The following is a 15,338-nucleotide window of genomic DNA, read 5'->3' as shown; positions in this document are numbered from 1 at the left end:
TGCTTATTTTGCTGGCAGTTCTACTGTTGAGTAATGTCTCAACTCTACATCATATACATAATTTGCTACAGGTTTTATTGAACAAAGTTATAGCATAGATTCTCTATTAGCATTATGTTCATTTCCATAGGGGAAAAAACAAAACAAAAACTACTTATGTTCTCTTTTTAAATACTAGTAAAGCAAATGTGGGAAAAAATGTTAGCTCCCCTTCCAAAAAAGGGGAGTAGGTGAGGTAATGTACATTTAAATTGTCGTTGTCTAAAAGTCAGATTTTGAAAGGTTAGTTAAATGTGACATTTGGCCTAAATATATACTTTTTGTTTTAGTCCAACTACTGCTGTATTTTATGATATAAGATGTAACAGTGTTCGTGACTTTTCTTATCGATTTACTTTTAATAATATAGTGTTACTAGATATACTGTTTATATTCAAATGTCACAAACATACAGTGATTGTAACTGAAATAACGTGAATAATAAAAAGACTAGTTGTAGAGTCTTGAGTGATGTGCTTATTGGACCAAGGAAGCGCGTGCTTTGACAGAGGAGTGAAAGGACGACCATTTTCAAAAAGAAGTGATGGTTAACGACACCAGCTGTCAGCCACTTACAATGCAATCTTCAGAACCCTACCAAGGGGATTAAAACCCCACTATAATTTTGACTTCTGAGACTCACATGACGAGGAAATGTCACCCAAAGGGTGGCTCCTCTGACATAATGACCCACGCCTTGTGTCACACTTTGCCTCATGTGACAACACATGTGAGCTCAGAGTGGGTCAACAACAGTCAGGACCACCACCAAGGGGAAAACAAACTAGTTAAATACCTGGGGCTCTCTATCAGTTCTTTTAGACAAAGACACTTGAAATGAAGTGGGATTTGGGGCATCCTTCAATAAAGTGTAGCGACTTTAATCTCTGGGACAAAGGTAGGAGGAGACAAGCAGGCACATATTTACACATAAATATATAAGAAATGCCTTTTAGATCAAATCACTACATGGTGTTCTCGGTGTAATGGAAAATGAGAGTGAACTTCCAAGAACCAAAACTGCAATTCAGAAAACAGGGTGTGTTCTGTGTTGACTCATTTGTTTTGTTTCAGCCTGCCTTTCAGTGCCGTCAGTGATAATTATATCCAACTCCTTCTCATGAGATGCACTTCAGTGGTTGAATAATCTGTTTTTTTTTAAATAAATATATGGATTCATAAAAACTACACAAACAGGAACCCAAACTGAAGTTACTTTAATTATATGTACATTATCACAAACCACACTGTCCCACTATTTATCCGTATTTGTTGAAAGTTCACAGCAGATGGACTAACCCACAGTCACATTTCATATATTTTTTTCTGGATTAGAGACAAAACTGGAAAGAACAAAATTTTGTAGCGTTTTGTTTTCAACAGCTTAAGCTCCATTATTCTTTCATTTATTTATTTATTTGGCACAGACGCAGAGATGGGATATCCGCAGTCAGTCAGGCCTCACAGCTTTGCCTCTGTATCTATCAGTGGTGTATACAAGTAAGCAGCATCGTCCTCCTCATAGATGATGGTGACCGTCTCACCAGCATCAGACACTGCTCCGTTGGTCTGCATGTACGCCTGAGAAACAAAGAGACAAAAAATTATTTCAGTTAAATGAAAACTTAAATGACTTCAAGTGATATATTGGAAGACAGCTACAGCTGCCAGTCTGAACTTCATTCCAATAAATACCCTCTCCAGTAACTGCAGTCGCTCTTCATTCAGCAGATTGCTTTGTCTCAGCTGGCTGACCGTGTTCTCCAGTCCAACGAGTTTTTCCAGGTGTCTTCGGTGCCGCTGCTGCAGCACTTTGACCTTTTTCTGTAGCTCACACACAATTCCCTCCAGCTGCTCCTTACTCAAACTGTTCTTGTGGTAGCTGATGATGTAATAAAAATAGAGAGTCTAAAAACCATAATACTGCAAAGGGATATAAGAAAGACTCTTTCATTGAATGAAAAAAAAGAAATTTAAATTAAGCATCAGAACTCACCAGTGCTCCTCGAGCTGGTAATCTTGCTCTGTATCGTCGTCCTCCGACTTGCCTTCATCTCCCTCTCCTCCTTCAGAATCCAGTCTTTCCAAAGTGAGGACCAGGGATGTGGGGGGAGGTGCTGCGTGTTTGGACACTATAGGCAGAGTGGATGTGATGGGTGTGGAGCTCAGAGCCGATGATAGTACCGTTTCTGGTGAAAAGGTAAACTGGGTAAAGGTGTCTTTGGGTAAAACATTCGGTATCGCCTCGAGGTAGGCAATGACTTGAGTTTGGTTGCCGTCGTCGCCATCTGAGAACAACTCTGTGGTATGCGTCACATCTTCAACTCCACTTAAAGCCACAGCCTCATCTGTGCACTCAAGGGTGGAGTCATTCACTACCAGCCTGTGTCCCCGAGTTAAAATGGCCGCAGTTATTTCATTCATAAGCTCATCTTGCCCTTCCCCAGCAGGACATTCAGACATAAGTACAACCTCTGTCTTCTCCCCACTGTTACTTAGATGATCTATTGTGTGTAAAACAGTTAAAGGGAAGTTTACCCCCGTTTCTAATCTGTCTACTGTTGCCAGTGAGTCTAGTTCTGGCTCAAAAGAGCAGTCAGATTCTCCAACATCACTCAGTTGCACCAAGCTGGTTTCTTCTTGTTGCGATGGATCGACAGCAATCTGATACAGGTGCACAGTGTGCACTTTGTTTTGCATGTCTGCTGTGTCAAAAACCATGGTCTTGTCATCTGATACCGATACGCTTGGATTACAGATAGTTCGAAGACGCTTTGTTTTCTTCTCGCCATCGTCTGTGGCTTTCCGTTTCTAAAAAGATAAATCAAAAAGCATAAAACAAGGTTTTATCTTAACTCTCCATGTTAAGATAGAAGCTATAAAATAATGTATTTGTTATTGTATATTCTGGTACGCAACAAAAACTTCTGTATTAGCATTCTGTATGATTCTGGTTAGTTTTGTTCAAGAAAAAACAAATGCTGTGTGACTCTAGCATAGAATCTCCACAATTACAATAACACTATTACTACTTAAAATACTGCAAGAGTTGCTCTCGAGCCTTATGAACTAAGGTAAACTGCTTAAACTAAAATCCAGGTAGGAGAATGAAACTTTCCTGTGTTTTAAAACAAGACCTCAGCATTCAGTAAAATAATTGGCGCTACTTTGCAACACTAAAAATCAAGTTTAGTTTCTTTTTGCTTTACCTCAGCCTCCTGAAACACAGTGGGCACAGCGTCTCTCTCAAGGTAACGGATCCCCCATCGCACTTTGAAGCATGAAGGTGCAAAATGTTCGTGGCAAATATACTGGTGCCGAGAGGGAGCCCAGTTCTCACGTCCCATGTTTCTCAGCCACTGCTGCAGCCTGACTGGGTCCTGAAGAGGGAACCTAGAAAACAATGAAAATTACACACGTAAAACACTGATCACGCTTCCTTCAAGTGAAATTGTTCATATTAATGTGCAACTAGAAAATAGCTTCCTAAAACTCAGTTTATATTGTGTGTGTGTCAGTGATTGGACAGTGCAAATCAGTGCATCTGATATGATCTGATCAGGTAACTGACTGACTCTGTGGACTCATCACATTTTGGCTTGCTCTGACCAACTACATCTTGCAGCAGCTTGCAGCTAGTGTAACTGTGTTCATATTTACTTTTGTTCTGAACCTGTGAACCTGTTGTAAAGTTGTGAAATCTGTGAAGTTGTTGCATGTTCTTTTAGACATTAACTGATACTGAAATTACACAGCCAAAAACAACAACAACAACAAAAAAAATAATAAATCCCCCAAAACAGCCAAGGTGTTAGGCAATATTCTTGAGGTACTCTTATTATTGCTGAAAAGTTTATTTTATTCGTAGGATGTTTCATCTTTTGAATCTTTACTTGCATGCTATAGCGACTTACACAATCTAGCGGTGGGCAGATTGATACTTTAACAGACATGCCAGCACATGTTGCCCCTCCCCCCTCCTGCTGCCATGTTTTGTTATTGTAAAGTCACGTGACCCAGACTGAGTAGACACGTGTAGGCTGTAGTGAGTGAGGCAGAGGAGCATCCTGTGGAGGTATTTTATGGCTGTAACTAAATATACTGCAAATATCCGTGTAGGAATTAATAAAGACCCAGACGAACATCATCATGGTGTGGTAAAAGTGATGTTTCAGTATCTTTGTGTCAGATATTTTTCAAAGTTTTCTTGGTCATCACAGATGTTACCAGAAGACTGATTACCATGGCAATGATATATATGAAATACTTTATTGGAACTTAACAAATGAAGTATGAACTAACTACGATAATAACGTAGTAATACCGTTTGTGTCAACTGTCAAGGCATTATTCACATATACAGCACAGTAGAAACCAACACAAAGTGCTTTCCAAGCAGGCACATTCAAACTCTCCAGAATAAAATAAAATAAAATGTTTCAAAACAGGTGAAGCATTTTGAGATGTGTGTTTTTAGTCTAAAGGGCTTCTTTTCTTTTAGTCTGGACTTCTTCTCATCCGAGAAGCTTCTTCGGTTCTGAACTGAAGCAACTCAAAGAAGTCCGGACTTTTTTCTTTCCAAGCTCCTTTAGACTACGATGACCTGGATGACTGAGAACCTTCACAGACGTGTGTTTTAACTTAACTACTTAATTAATTAAAAATATAAGGTGTAAAAAAATAAAATAAAATTAGCTGTCAAAGTATTCAGATTAAGCATATTTATTGATCCACTGCTGTCCTCTACATAAGCTGCCTTTATAAGTTAAAAGTATCGTTGATACTGGCTGCAATATCGTACAATGGTTCTGCAGCTCTAGGAGTGCATCAGCTTAAAGATAAGGATGACACATCACTATTTCTGCCTGCTCTTCTGCACAACTTGTCAATATAACTTACTCACCAGAATACCTTAGAGCTACAAATCAGACAGCGTTGATATAAACAAAAATGTCTTGATTAAAAGTTTGCTTTAATCGAGACTTCACCGTGTTGACGGCCTGGCTTAAATCAAGTCAAGTGCTGTGTTGATTAAATGAAGGCTTCTTCAAAGTCAGAAGTAGAAGACACAAACTTATCAAACGTATAAAAAGCGTCTCCTGTGCGGAGATTTTCTAACCTCGGTTGTTATTTTCCGTCAGTAAAAACGAGATTGTGAGACTAACCCGTCGAACAGGAAAAAGTTGGAAGTTGGATTGCGCCTCTACCTGTCTCATCTGAGCATCGCGTTTAGCTGGCCTGCTAACACCGTTTTAAAACACCTGCTCACCTGTAGAAGCTTTTCCTGTTGCTGTCGCTCGCGGAGTCATTCTTGCAGTTTGGGACCGAACAATATTTTGGCATCTCGGAGCGCTACGGTAACTTCTGCTGCTGTCTTCGTGTCCCGCTGAGTTCATAACAAGGTGAAACAGGTCTGTGAAACTCGTGCTGTGTTGTAAACTCGTGGCGCCTTAGGTGACGAAGGAGGATCAGCTGTTGGAGTCTGCGACGTCAAACGAGCGCGACCGCCACGCCCACAGGAAGCAGGCAGCTTTGCTTGAGGAGTCGCGGATGAGTTGGCAAACTGTTTGACTTTTTCTAGATGTATACATTTTAAACGTTGTTTCAGGAAATAAGCTGTTTCGTTGTTTTATGGGACCCCTTCGTTAGTTACCCCAAAAGTGATAGAATTACATAAATATACAGTACTGTGAAAAACGACGTCGTTTCTTTATATTTTGCTGGGGAAATAGGTTCAGGCTGTTATTCTTCAACACAGCCTGTTCGGCTGCTTTCTTGTCATTTCTTCAGGACTAGCTCCCCAGGCTTCGGAGCTCTTTTGATATTGTCTGCCGTTTGTTTCCTTCTCAGTGAAGATGGTGCATCAAACTCTGACTGTATTCATATTTCCAGCATTTTGTTTCCAAACAATGCAGACCATGACAGAGCCATGCTTTACAGATGGCTGTAGACACCCAGTGTTGCACCTTTTTCCTGAGATCCTCCGTACAGAAGAGTTTCACATTTGGATTCATTACAATAGTAAACCTGTTACCACTGATATTTAGTTCAGTTCTTGTGTGACTCTTCAGATCTTCAGTAAGCCTGGATAAGTTATTTGCTCTAGTTCCTTGGAAGCAAAATATGATGCAATTAAGAGGGGTTCAAAACTTTTGCACAGTACTGTACACTGCTCTTTCTGCTAGCTTGTCCCCATCTATTTTTTACATTTTGTTTTAAATATTAGCTAATGTATTTATAGCTAATAGCATCTCCTCCACTCTTGCTCTTTGCTACCCACGTATTGGCTTGAGTTTGGATCTGTGATTATTATTTACTTCATTTAGTCTCCAATTTAATACTCCTTGCCATCTTCCATATTTTCCATGGATATGAAATCAGAAACAAAATGAATAATTTTTGAAGAAAAAAAACTTATCAAACCTGCTGTCTTCCATTGCTTTTCCAGTCCTTTGTGATCTATACTTTCCATAGCATTCTTATTTGTAGCCTTTGCTGTTTCTGAAACATATATTAAGTATTTTATTGAAAAAACAATCTGATCATTGTAATTAAACAAAACAAGGTAATATATTTGAAGCTTGTTGAAACTGCAAAGCTGCAAGCTTAGACTATTAGCTGACGTAAATAAAGATATAGGCATGTTTCTAAAATCACTGGACTGGCTTTTTTATTCAATATTTTTCTCCAAACATTACACAGAATCTTTAAATGATACAGTTATATACATACACATCAGTGTATTTCTTTATCTAAAAAGTTGAGGGCCACTGGACAATGCAGCTGTGCGTTTCAAGACAGGATTGCATTTCTGATGTTTGTGTACTGAAGAAATTCACATACGGGGTTAATAAGTCACTGGTAATTGAACATGTATTGGAGACTAGAGTGCCAACAGTGTTTGCTTTACAAGCTAGTTTGGAGAGAGTGGACTGTGCGGGAACCGCTGGGTCAGTGGCACAATGACGACCGAGGAGATGAACACATGGAGAGCAGCAGTATCTTCCTTACTGGGAAGCAGTGCACGTGACCGAACCAGCTAAATACACCACTAATGGCAAACAGCACCTTTCAGTGTGCACCCAGAGACTTAATATCTGTTTTTTAGACTGGAATCATACATGTAATAAGATTTTGGATTTGTGAGAAATAAACCGACATACTGCAGAGTGGTTTGAGAAACACTGATAGACATGCTGCTTTTCAACCAGTTTCCAAAGCTCTAATCTCTGTGTATGCAGGCCAACAGTATACAATGCTAGGTTTCAGAGTCACAAGATGCACCTTGCAAAAACTGAACAATCATTTTCATTACAGATCTTTGGTAAATACCAGCTATATGATGCCGTCTGAGGAGCTCACATATTTAGAAACAAAGCAGCTTGAAGGAAACTCGTCAGAAAATGTTGTGGTTGTTTTTGTACCCACTGATGGAACACAAAAGCAGGCAAAGGGACAACGGAAATTGTAATTTTTCAGTTTTAGCCGGTAATGTGAAGGAGTATATCCAGGCCTGGACTGGGCTGGTCTAAGTGATCTCTTCCCATCCGAACTAAACCACACACTTTATGCGTACAACTAGCTGAAGTTTTTTAGGGAGAGGGATCCCTTAGGCTAAGCATGAACAACAGCATGTCCGAGCGCTGGAAGGAACGAGGTGGCTGGGATGGTTCGGATCCGATGAGAGGTCATCAGTGTCACAGACAGATTAGATGGGTCTCTACATCATCCCCAACTGCATTAGCGTGTTGGCATATGCCATGGGCTTGACATTCGGATGAGGCTGTAAAAGGAGATGAGAATTAGATTCCAATTTAAGAAGATTTTTAAAACTCTTAAGACACTACTAGCTAAACTTTTAGCAGTTAATAGTAGTTTGATGTTTTCGGCTTTATTCCACTTGGTTAGGATAATATATGACTCCACTGCTCATCTCAGGGTGTTATGATTTCTAATGCATCATTTTCACAAATTGTCAGATTACTTATAAATTAGGAATAGGGAAAAAAATGGCCTAAACATGAGGGAGAAGTTCATCTCAGTAGTCCAGCAGATGTCACTGTGACACTATGCATTAAGCTAACCACATATTCAAAATTTGTATAGTGATGATCTTCATTAAAATATCCACTTAAGTGATATAATATCAATGTTGTTTCTAGGTTTCTTATCTTTAAAATTTTTGTTAATGAGAATGAAGTACTTTTAAGTTTTTGTTACACTTCAACCACTTTTCCATTAGCGCAATTCAATCCCTGTTTCATGTAGAAACATCTGAGATATCGCTTCTTTTAATTAAGGACCTGAAAGTGATGTACCTTACTGACTAAACCTCAACATGCACTTTATGTATTACGGGTAAATTTTTAATCTTTTAGGAGACACTGCCTGCACTGTTTTATTTATTAAATAACTATTTATTTCTATATCATCATCATTATTATTATTATATTATATTGATTTTATTAAACTCAAGATAACAGGACACTAACCACAGCTGTGAACTGGTGAAATTCTGGTTTGAGGTCTGATCCCCTGAGGTGGATATATGCTCCTTTGTTTCCCATCTGATCACTGAGGGAAGAAAAAAAAGGAGAATACAACAGTTAAAATGTGCCACTTTTTTAACAGTCAACACTTAAGTTAGGTAACTTGATTACTTACCAGTAGTTGGGTGCTGAGAACACGGTGATGCACTTCCCTGAGTGAGTGACCTCGTACCCCTCAGCTTTGACCTCATGACTACGCACAATGAAATCCAGCTTGTTCTGCTCCAGGAAGCGCTCCGTCACATCGGGCCCAAACTGGCAACTCACCCCTCGCTTACTGATCGACCGGCCATTCTGTGTAAGAGGGAGAGAGAGACACAAACTATAAAGCAGGTACTGCCACAAATTGCATCCAGATCTGTAGGAAGCACTGAATTATGCTTCAGTATAAACCTGTGGGTGAGAACTCACCTGTGGCTGTGGATCTGACCAGAGGAGGTCACACATAGGACCTGTGAACGCATGGGGAAAAGTGTTAAATTATACTTGTCATCCCTTTTAAAGGTTATTTCTTATAGCAATTTAAACTGATAATGACTTAAGAGTCTGGCCCCACCTGAGTCTGGAGGCTGTCTATTCCTGTCAATCTTCCTTAAGTCTTCCAATGTGACACCATCTTCACTGAACAGCCCACCGTGCATAACCTGACATGGAGAATTTAATTAGAACTGTGAGTACAGCAATAAAAACACATGAAACATTGTGCAAGAAAAGTGATGAATACAAAAAAATAGTAATCAGTAAGTTATCTTAACAACACATACTATTTCAGAAGCATAACTGAGGTGACAGAAATTACATACATTAGCATACTCCTATATACTTTATATCTCATCATTTTGAATTAACTTCCACTTAAATGACAACCATAAGAATTAAATCCATACATATTCACACCTTAAGCACAAATAAATTACTCGCCAGTGTCACCTTTTAGTTCACATTCTCAAAGCTTACCAGTACTTTATTGTTGATACACTGTGCAAGAGGAAGCCACTGGAAGACCTCGCTGAAAAGCTGAAACATCTGGGCTGTGTACTTGGCTTTGACCTCCCCTTCAAATCCATACATCTGGTTCATGTTGTCCGTCTCATGGTTACCTGCAGATTTAAAAGTGGTTACTGCGGATTACACAGGACGCTTAAATATTTTAATCAGTCATTACTATGGAGGATCAATTATCCAGCAAATGACTTCTGGGTATCGCTCTTTAGAAGAGTTGTTTGCGATTACCTTCTGCAGAATTTAAACTTTCACCACTAGGTGACAGCATTTCACCCCCTATTTAACAACTTCTGCCATTCACCACATTGCTGCTATGAACTAGAATTTACTCCCAGTTTCTTGTGTGGTTAAATAAATGTTGCACTGACATGTTGCACCATCTAATGGTACAAATTTGTGTGGTTAGTGGTCTGTATTCCATTAAAGTAAAACATGAACCTTTCTTGTTTAGTTGACTATTCTTCAAAACAATATTTTTACAATACATAGACTATTTGAACATAATGCCATAGCAGTTGTTGTTTGATATTCTATCAATATGTTCAGTTAATCATGAAAGGTGTTAAATTACTGATAAATTATAGGACTTTGCAGTAGATGCATTTAAACCCAATGCCAACAGAGATATGTAGTTATCATGATGTACAATATGGCACGTTACAGCAGCCTGAGATCCATGCACAACACTCTTGAGCGCTCTCACCTCTAAGCAAGTGGAAGTTGTTGGGGTAGAGCAGCTTGAAGCCAAAAAGGGTAAGAATGACCTCAACAGAGAAAGAGCCACGATCCACAAAGTCACCATTGAACAGCTGAATGCTGTGGTTAAGCATTATGACGCACAAGTTCTGGACAAGTTTGTGGCATCTGACTGTTACAATTTTAGACACAAAAAAGTACTCCAGTGAACACAAATTTAAAACCAATGTGTGTGAGCGTCAGCAAAAACAAAGGATACATAAGGGTTGGTGTCAGAAGGTAAGCCGTTCAACTTGAAGATGTTGAGGAGATCGTAGTATTGGCCATGAGTGTCCCCACAAATGGTTATTTTTTCTGTCTGTGACAAAGAGAAACAGAACATCTTTAACAAAGAATGGAGAACTTTAAAAAATGGCCATGTACAATCATCTACTACCTGTACTCCCATTATGGGTTTTGTTAGTGTTAGCACTTAGAAAATATGACCACGCTCTAATTTTGTACTCATTACTTGTGAACTAAAAAACTTCACTTCATTCTTGAGTATATGAAGAAAAATCCTCACCTCTTTTAACGTGATTTCAACAAGACTTGGCAGTTTTGACAGAACATCTTTAACTTGCACCAAAATCTGGGAAAAAAAAGAAATACATACATACATACCAGTTTAATTTGAAGCATACACATATTTCCATTTCCTTGTCTTACTCTACTATATGTCATATAAATAACTATGGTTACCTGATAAGCACACTTTCTGTGCAGTTTCTTCTGATCTTTGAACCAATCCATCATCTCTTTCATGAACTTCAATGTTACCTTCCCGTCTTCAAGTTTTGGGCCTGTATAGTCATCCTCAATCGCTGCACAGTCAAGATTAATATGGTTCACATCACATCTTTCACCTTATTACCTTCTGAATTAAATATTATTATATGACACTAATGTATATTCCTCAAATAAGAAAGCAAACATACTCATGTTTTCAATGTCCAAAGAGTCAACAACAGATTTCTTTGTCTCGTCGCTGGCAATGGCTCTCTCAAAAGCCTTCTGTTTCACAATCTTGTTACATTCTTGATACTTCATCCTTGCATCCTTGTCATTCGGTCGAACCCTCACTACCTATTATCAGGACAGAGACATGAAATAAACACCCTGGTTAACCTTTAACTGGCATTAAAGCATACATAGGGACAAGGACTTTGTATAGATGTAAAGCTGAGAATATAAATAGAAACAGAAACATAAAGGATCAAATCTCTCAATTAACATACGTAAAATGAACAATGGTTTTAGTCACATGATGTTCTGTCCCATATCTCTTAAGAGTTATACACATTTAAATCTAGCCCCAACCCTTCTTTGCTTACAGAAGCGTTGAATATGCTTTTTGAAATATCATGGTTAGTGGTCTGGTTTGTGCAATAAACTAGAGACTAAGACAGAACTTCAGAGATCCCTAAGGTCTATCGTTATATTTAAATTATATTGCTTATTATGAGGAAGGCACAAACCCCATTAACTGTGGTATGAGAGCCTTCAAACTGGATCTAATTGGCATCATGACAGGATTACAGGATAATCCCCACTTTGTGCTGTTAAGGCAACACAAAGAGCCTAACTGGTGGTGACAGAGCAACAGATGGAAGTGGAGAGCTCTGTACTTTGTTCTATTCAAGGTTAGACTGGATGGCAAGTGTACATGATGTGTCTTCTAATAATAAAAAATGCTATTGCTTCTTACCGTTTCGTAGTCTTTTAGTGCAGCTTTAAATTTGCCCAGTGCCATGTTGGAGGTGGCACGGCGGTAATATCCCTTAATGTAGTTTTTGTCTACTTCCAGGGCCTTTGTGGCATCCGCCAGGGCATAACCATAGCACTCTGTGCGTAGGTATGCCAGGCTTCGGTTGCTGTAGTATATGGCATTGGATGGATTGAGTTCCAAGGCTTCTGAGTAGTACTTGATTGCATTTTCATAGTCTTTTTCTGAATAAGGAAAAGAAAAAACAAAGTTGGAGTTTAACTGGACCTTGATCATACACTCAAACATAACGTAATGAGTTACCCACTAGTGAAAGAAATTGTAAAAACTACAATGGTGTGTGTTTAGCAGTGTATATCACTGCCATGATACATGGTTTTCTTAATCATAGGACTGTTGAATTATAGCAAAAATAAATTGTTGATCATTTTGGTCAATCACGATTATTTAACATAACTATTTATACACACAGACACACACACAAACATAATATATACACATATATATTTAATGGGTTTATTTTGAAGGGCATAAACTATATGCAGACCAGTCACCAAACATATTAAGAATTTTTTTTTTAAATTCAGCATTGTTTATGAAGAAATCATATCCCCACCTTTACAAACAGACAACAAACTAAAGCAGGTTTTACAAGTTTTGCAATATATACAACTAAGAAAATAAAACTGCCAAAACGTACTAGTTCTAGACCATATTTGCTTTCTAATGTGTGCCATATATTTCTTTTGTTTATATATATCCCTCTTGATTGTATATATTTCTCCTGTTGGCTATTTATTCCTGCTATCTACCATTTATATTTCATTCCAGCACAGTTGGTGTGGAGCACCCACAATTTCATTGTACATGTAAAATGACAATTCTATTCTAGAATCTGACACCAGGAAAAAATGTGTCTTATATTAGGAAAGTAATGGGACTGCAACCCCGGGGAGTGCATGTCTAACATGGTTATATGAATTATAAAGCAGAAAAATACCACCCCGTCCCTCACATAACAGTCTTTTCTTTGCACCTACCGGTACTCTGACTCATCAGTATCAACCCCGCAGAAGTTTCCCAATTAACCAGCGACAGACAGACCTGTCGTGGGCGTGAAAAATACATCCTGGACAATGTACTTAATACAAAATGTGAATGACGGCTGATAACCTCATATGCATGTTTCACAGATCACCACTGTGTCCAAGCTGGATTTTATATGCTTTGATTTACTAAGGAATCTACCTAAATGAACTAGAAACCCTAGCGCCGGTTGCTTAACAGACACTTTCATTATCTATGTGTTTTGAATGGGGGCGCAACGTGACTACCACGTTTCAATGCTAATCGTACGATATTAAAAGCGCCTCTTCAGTGACTTGAAATCTAATTGTATTTCAGATAAACGAATAAGAGTTGAGTTACATTGAAGATTTCGTAACTGCTGCCATGAGTTTAGGGAGCTCTGCCTCGCTGCTCTTCCTGTTCAAGCAGCCGCCGGCTAACAGAAAATTCTAGTTCTATGTGAACCTCACCTTAAACTACAATATTAACCCGCTGCGGCGGCTAAATGGAAACAAATCAGTGACTGTTAAACACAGCGCATGGTCATAAACCTTATAACTTCGAGACATTGGATAAATAGGGAAGTTGGTGGTGTAATATACACGACACGAGTGACGGCATGGGTTAACGTCGGTGCTGTCGCTGCTGAGTGTAGTGGCTACTAGCTAGCTGCTGTTACCCATCAGTGCCGCGGATCCCAATGAATGGGGTTTACCATTAGCATGCTCTCTGAGCAACACTAGCTTAGTATTTGCGACCGGCTTTGCTTGAGGTGTACTGCAACACAATCACGCCGCTGCTAACCAATGGACACAGTGTCAAATTATAAAAAAAATACTGAAAAAACACACTGACTTGACAGGTTTTAGAAATTACCTTTAAAGTACTTATTCGCCTTCTCCTTGAGTAGCTCGGCATCGTTACCTCCCTCCGCCATCTTCTTCTCACTGCCGTTTTCCGATATGTGCGCCATTGGGATGGACTGTCGTAAAGGTCGCAAAGTTAGGTGTAGTTTTTACCATTTGTCATATTGAAAGTAATTTTACGGGGTGATCATACGTGCGACATTACGAAAACTACAACACACTGTTCGGGTCAAAGTTAATAACATTGATGTTATACCCAATTTCAGATCCACCAATGTGGGTTAAATTATTTCTGGAATAAATAATTCTGGATTTATTATGAGTTACATGTGTATTTCTATGGGATAGTGGTGACAAGTGGTAGAGCTTGACACTGTCATGAGCGATATCTGTGTTCTCATCACATTTGCCCAGGTTTCTGCAGGGACAGACACCATCTGGTTTGACTGATCGTGGAAGAATTTCTAAACAGTAAAATACTAAAACAGCATAGCCGTTATCATATATGGTGCACCCAAGGAACCGAGCTGAGAGGGTGCCAGGAGATCTGAAACAGGTTAGCATAGTGGTGGAGTGGTTAGTGCTGTCCTTAGTTAAGAAGGCTTCTGGTTCAAATCCTGGCAGGGGGCTCGTTGTGTGTAGTTTGCATGTTTGACTCACTCTAAAGTACCTGTAGTGATTTCCTCTTAGTACTCTGTCTTTCTGCCAGGGTCCGAAGACATGCATGTTATAAGTGCATTATAAATATGTAAGTGCTATATATATTTGTGCTTTGCAAATGAAAGCAAAAATACCCACAATTTAAAAGATCCCAATAACAACCAAATTAGATTCCAATTATTCTGATTTATCTGAAATTAATATAATTTAGAGTCAGCTGAGATTCCAATAAAAATCAAAAGAGGAACTTGTGGGGTTATAAGATTAGTTACCTGAGCAGTGATTTCAGTGAGTGTGGAAAACACATGCAAATCCCATACACACATGGTTTCCTACCACTGCTTTAGACTAGTTTGCAATAAGCACGTTTTGTGCTTTGAGTGCCTAAAAAAGTAAATGCATTTCTTTGTTACATTAATATTTTGCTAGTTGGGTTTTTTGTGTTTTTCAGTGTCCACTAATAACTTCCTTTGGTGTCCTATCAGTAAATAGTGAAAGTATGGTTTTGTAATTGAGGTTCACATCCGTGATAAAAAAATAAATAAATAAAAAGCCCCTCTAGTGTTTGTTCTCCCTTCTACAGTATTTAAAGTAGGATTTGGTAGCTGGGGAAACTGTGAGAGAATAGTCACCTGGAAATAAGTCGCATAGTGAATTGTTTTGTCAATTCAAGGAGATTTTTATATGTGT

General features: G+C 38.8%; 2 protein-coding genes across 2 annotated transcripts; both read right to left on the bottom strand.

Annotated features, from left to right (window-relative positions):
- Positions 1–1,236: 1,236 nt before the first annotated feature.
- LOC146560211 (THAP domain-containing protein 5-like) lies at positions 1,237–5,510 on the bottom strand. The gene is made up of 5 exons (XM_085245061.1): positions 5,309–5,510; positions 3,249–3,432; positions 2,036–2,850; positions 1,735–1,921; positions 1,237–1,620 (listed from the first exon to the last, which is right to left on the bottom strand). Exons 1-5 carry the CDS (start codon positions 5,380–5,382, stop codon positions 1,501–1,503), a joined length of 1,380 nt encoding a protein of 459 aa, XP_085101187.1. The 5' UTR covers positions 5,383–5,510; the 3' UTR covers positions 1,237–1,500.
- Positions 5,511–6,683: 1,173 nt separating this feature from the next.
- ppp5c (protein phosphatase 5, catalytic subunit) lies at positions 6,684–14,116 on the bottom strand. The gene is made up of 13 exons (XM_085244145.1): positions 13,999–14,116; positions 12,037–12,278; positions 11,267–11,414; positions 11,031–11,152; positions 10,855–10,920; positions 10,549–10,647; positions 10,297–10,402; positions 9,546–9,688; positions 9,145–9,232; positions 9,000–9,040; positions 8,704–8,882; positions 8,532–8,613; positions 6,684–7,822 (listed from the first exon to the last, which is right to left on the bottom strand). The coding sequence occupies exons 1-13, from the start codon at positions 14,093–14,095 to the stop codon at positions 7,760–7,762; spliced, it is 1,476 nt and encodes a 491-aa protein (XP_085100271.1). The 5' UTR covers positions 14,096–14,116; the 3' UTR covers positions 6,684–7,759.
- Between the last annotated feature and the right edge of the window lie 1,222 nt (positions 14,117–15,338).

This window comes from Mchenga conophoros, linkage group LG14 (assembly GCF_057382185.1).
Source record: "Mchenga conophoros isolate Kocher_MC1m ecotype Shallow Benthic linkage group LG14, M_conophoros_male_GT1.1, whole genome shotgun sequence".
Lineage (NCBI taxonomy): Eukaryota > Metazoa > Chordata > Actinopteri > Cichliformes > Cichlidae > Mchenga > Mchenga conophoros.
This window is presented reverse-complemented; position numbering and strand designations above follow the sequence as displayed.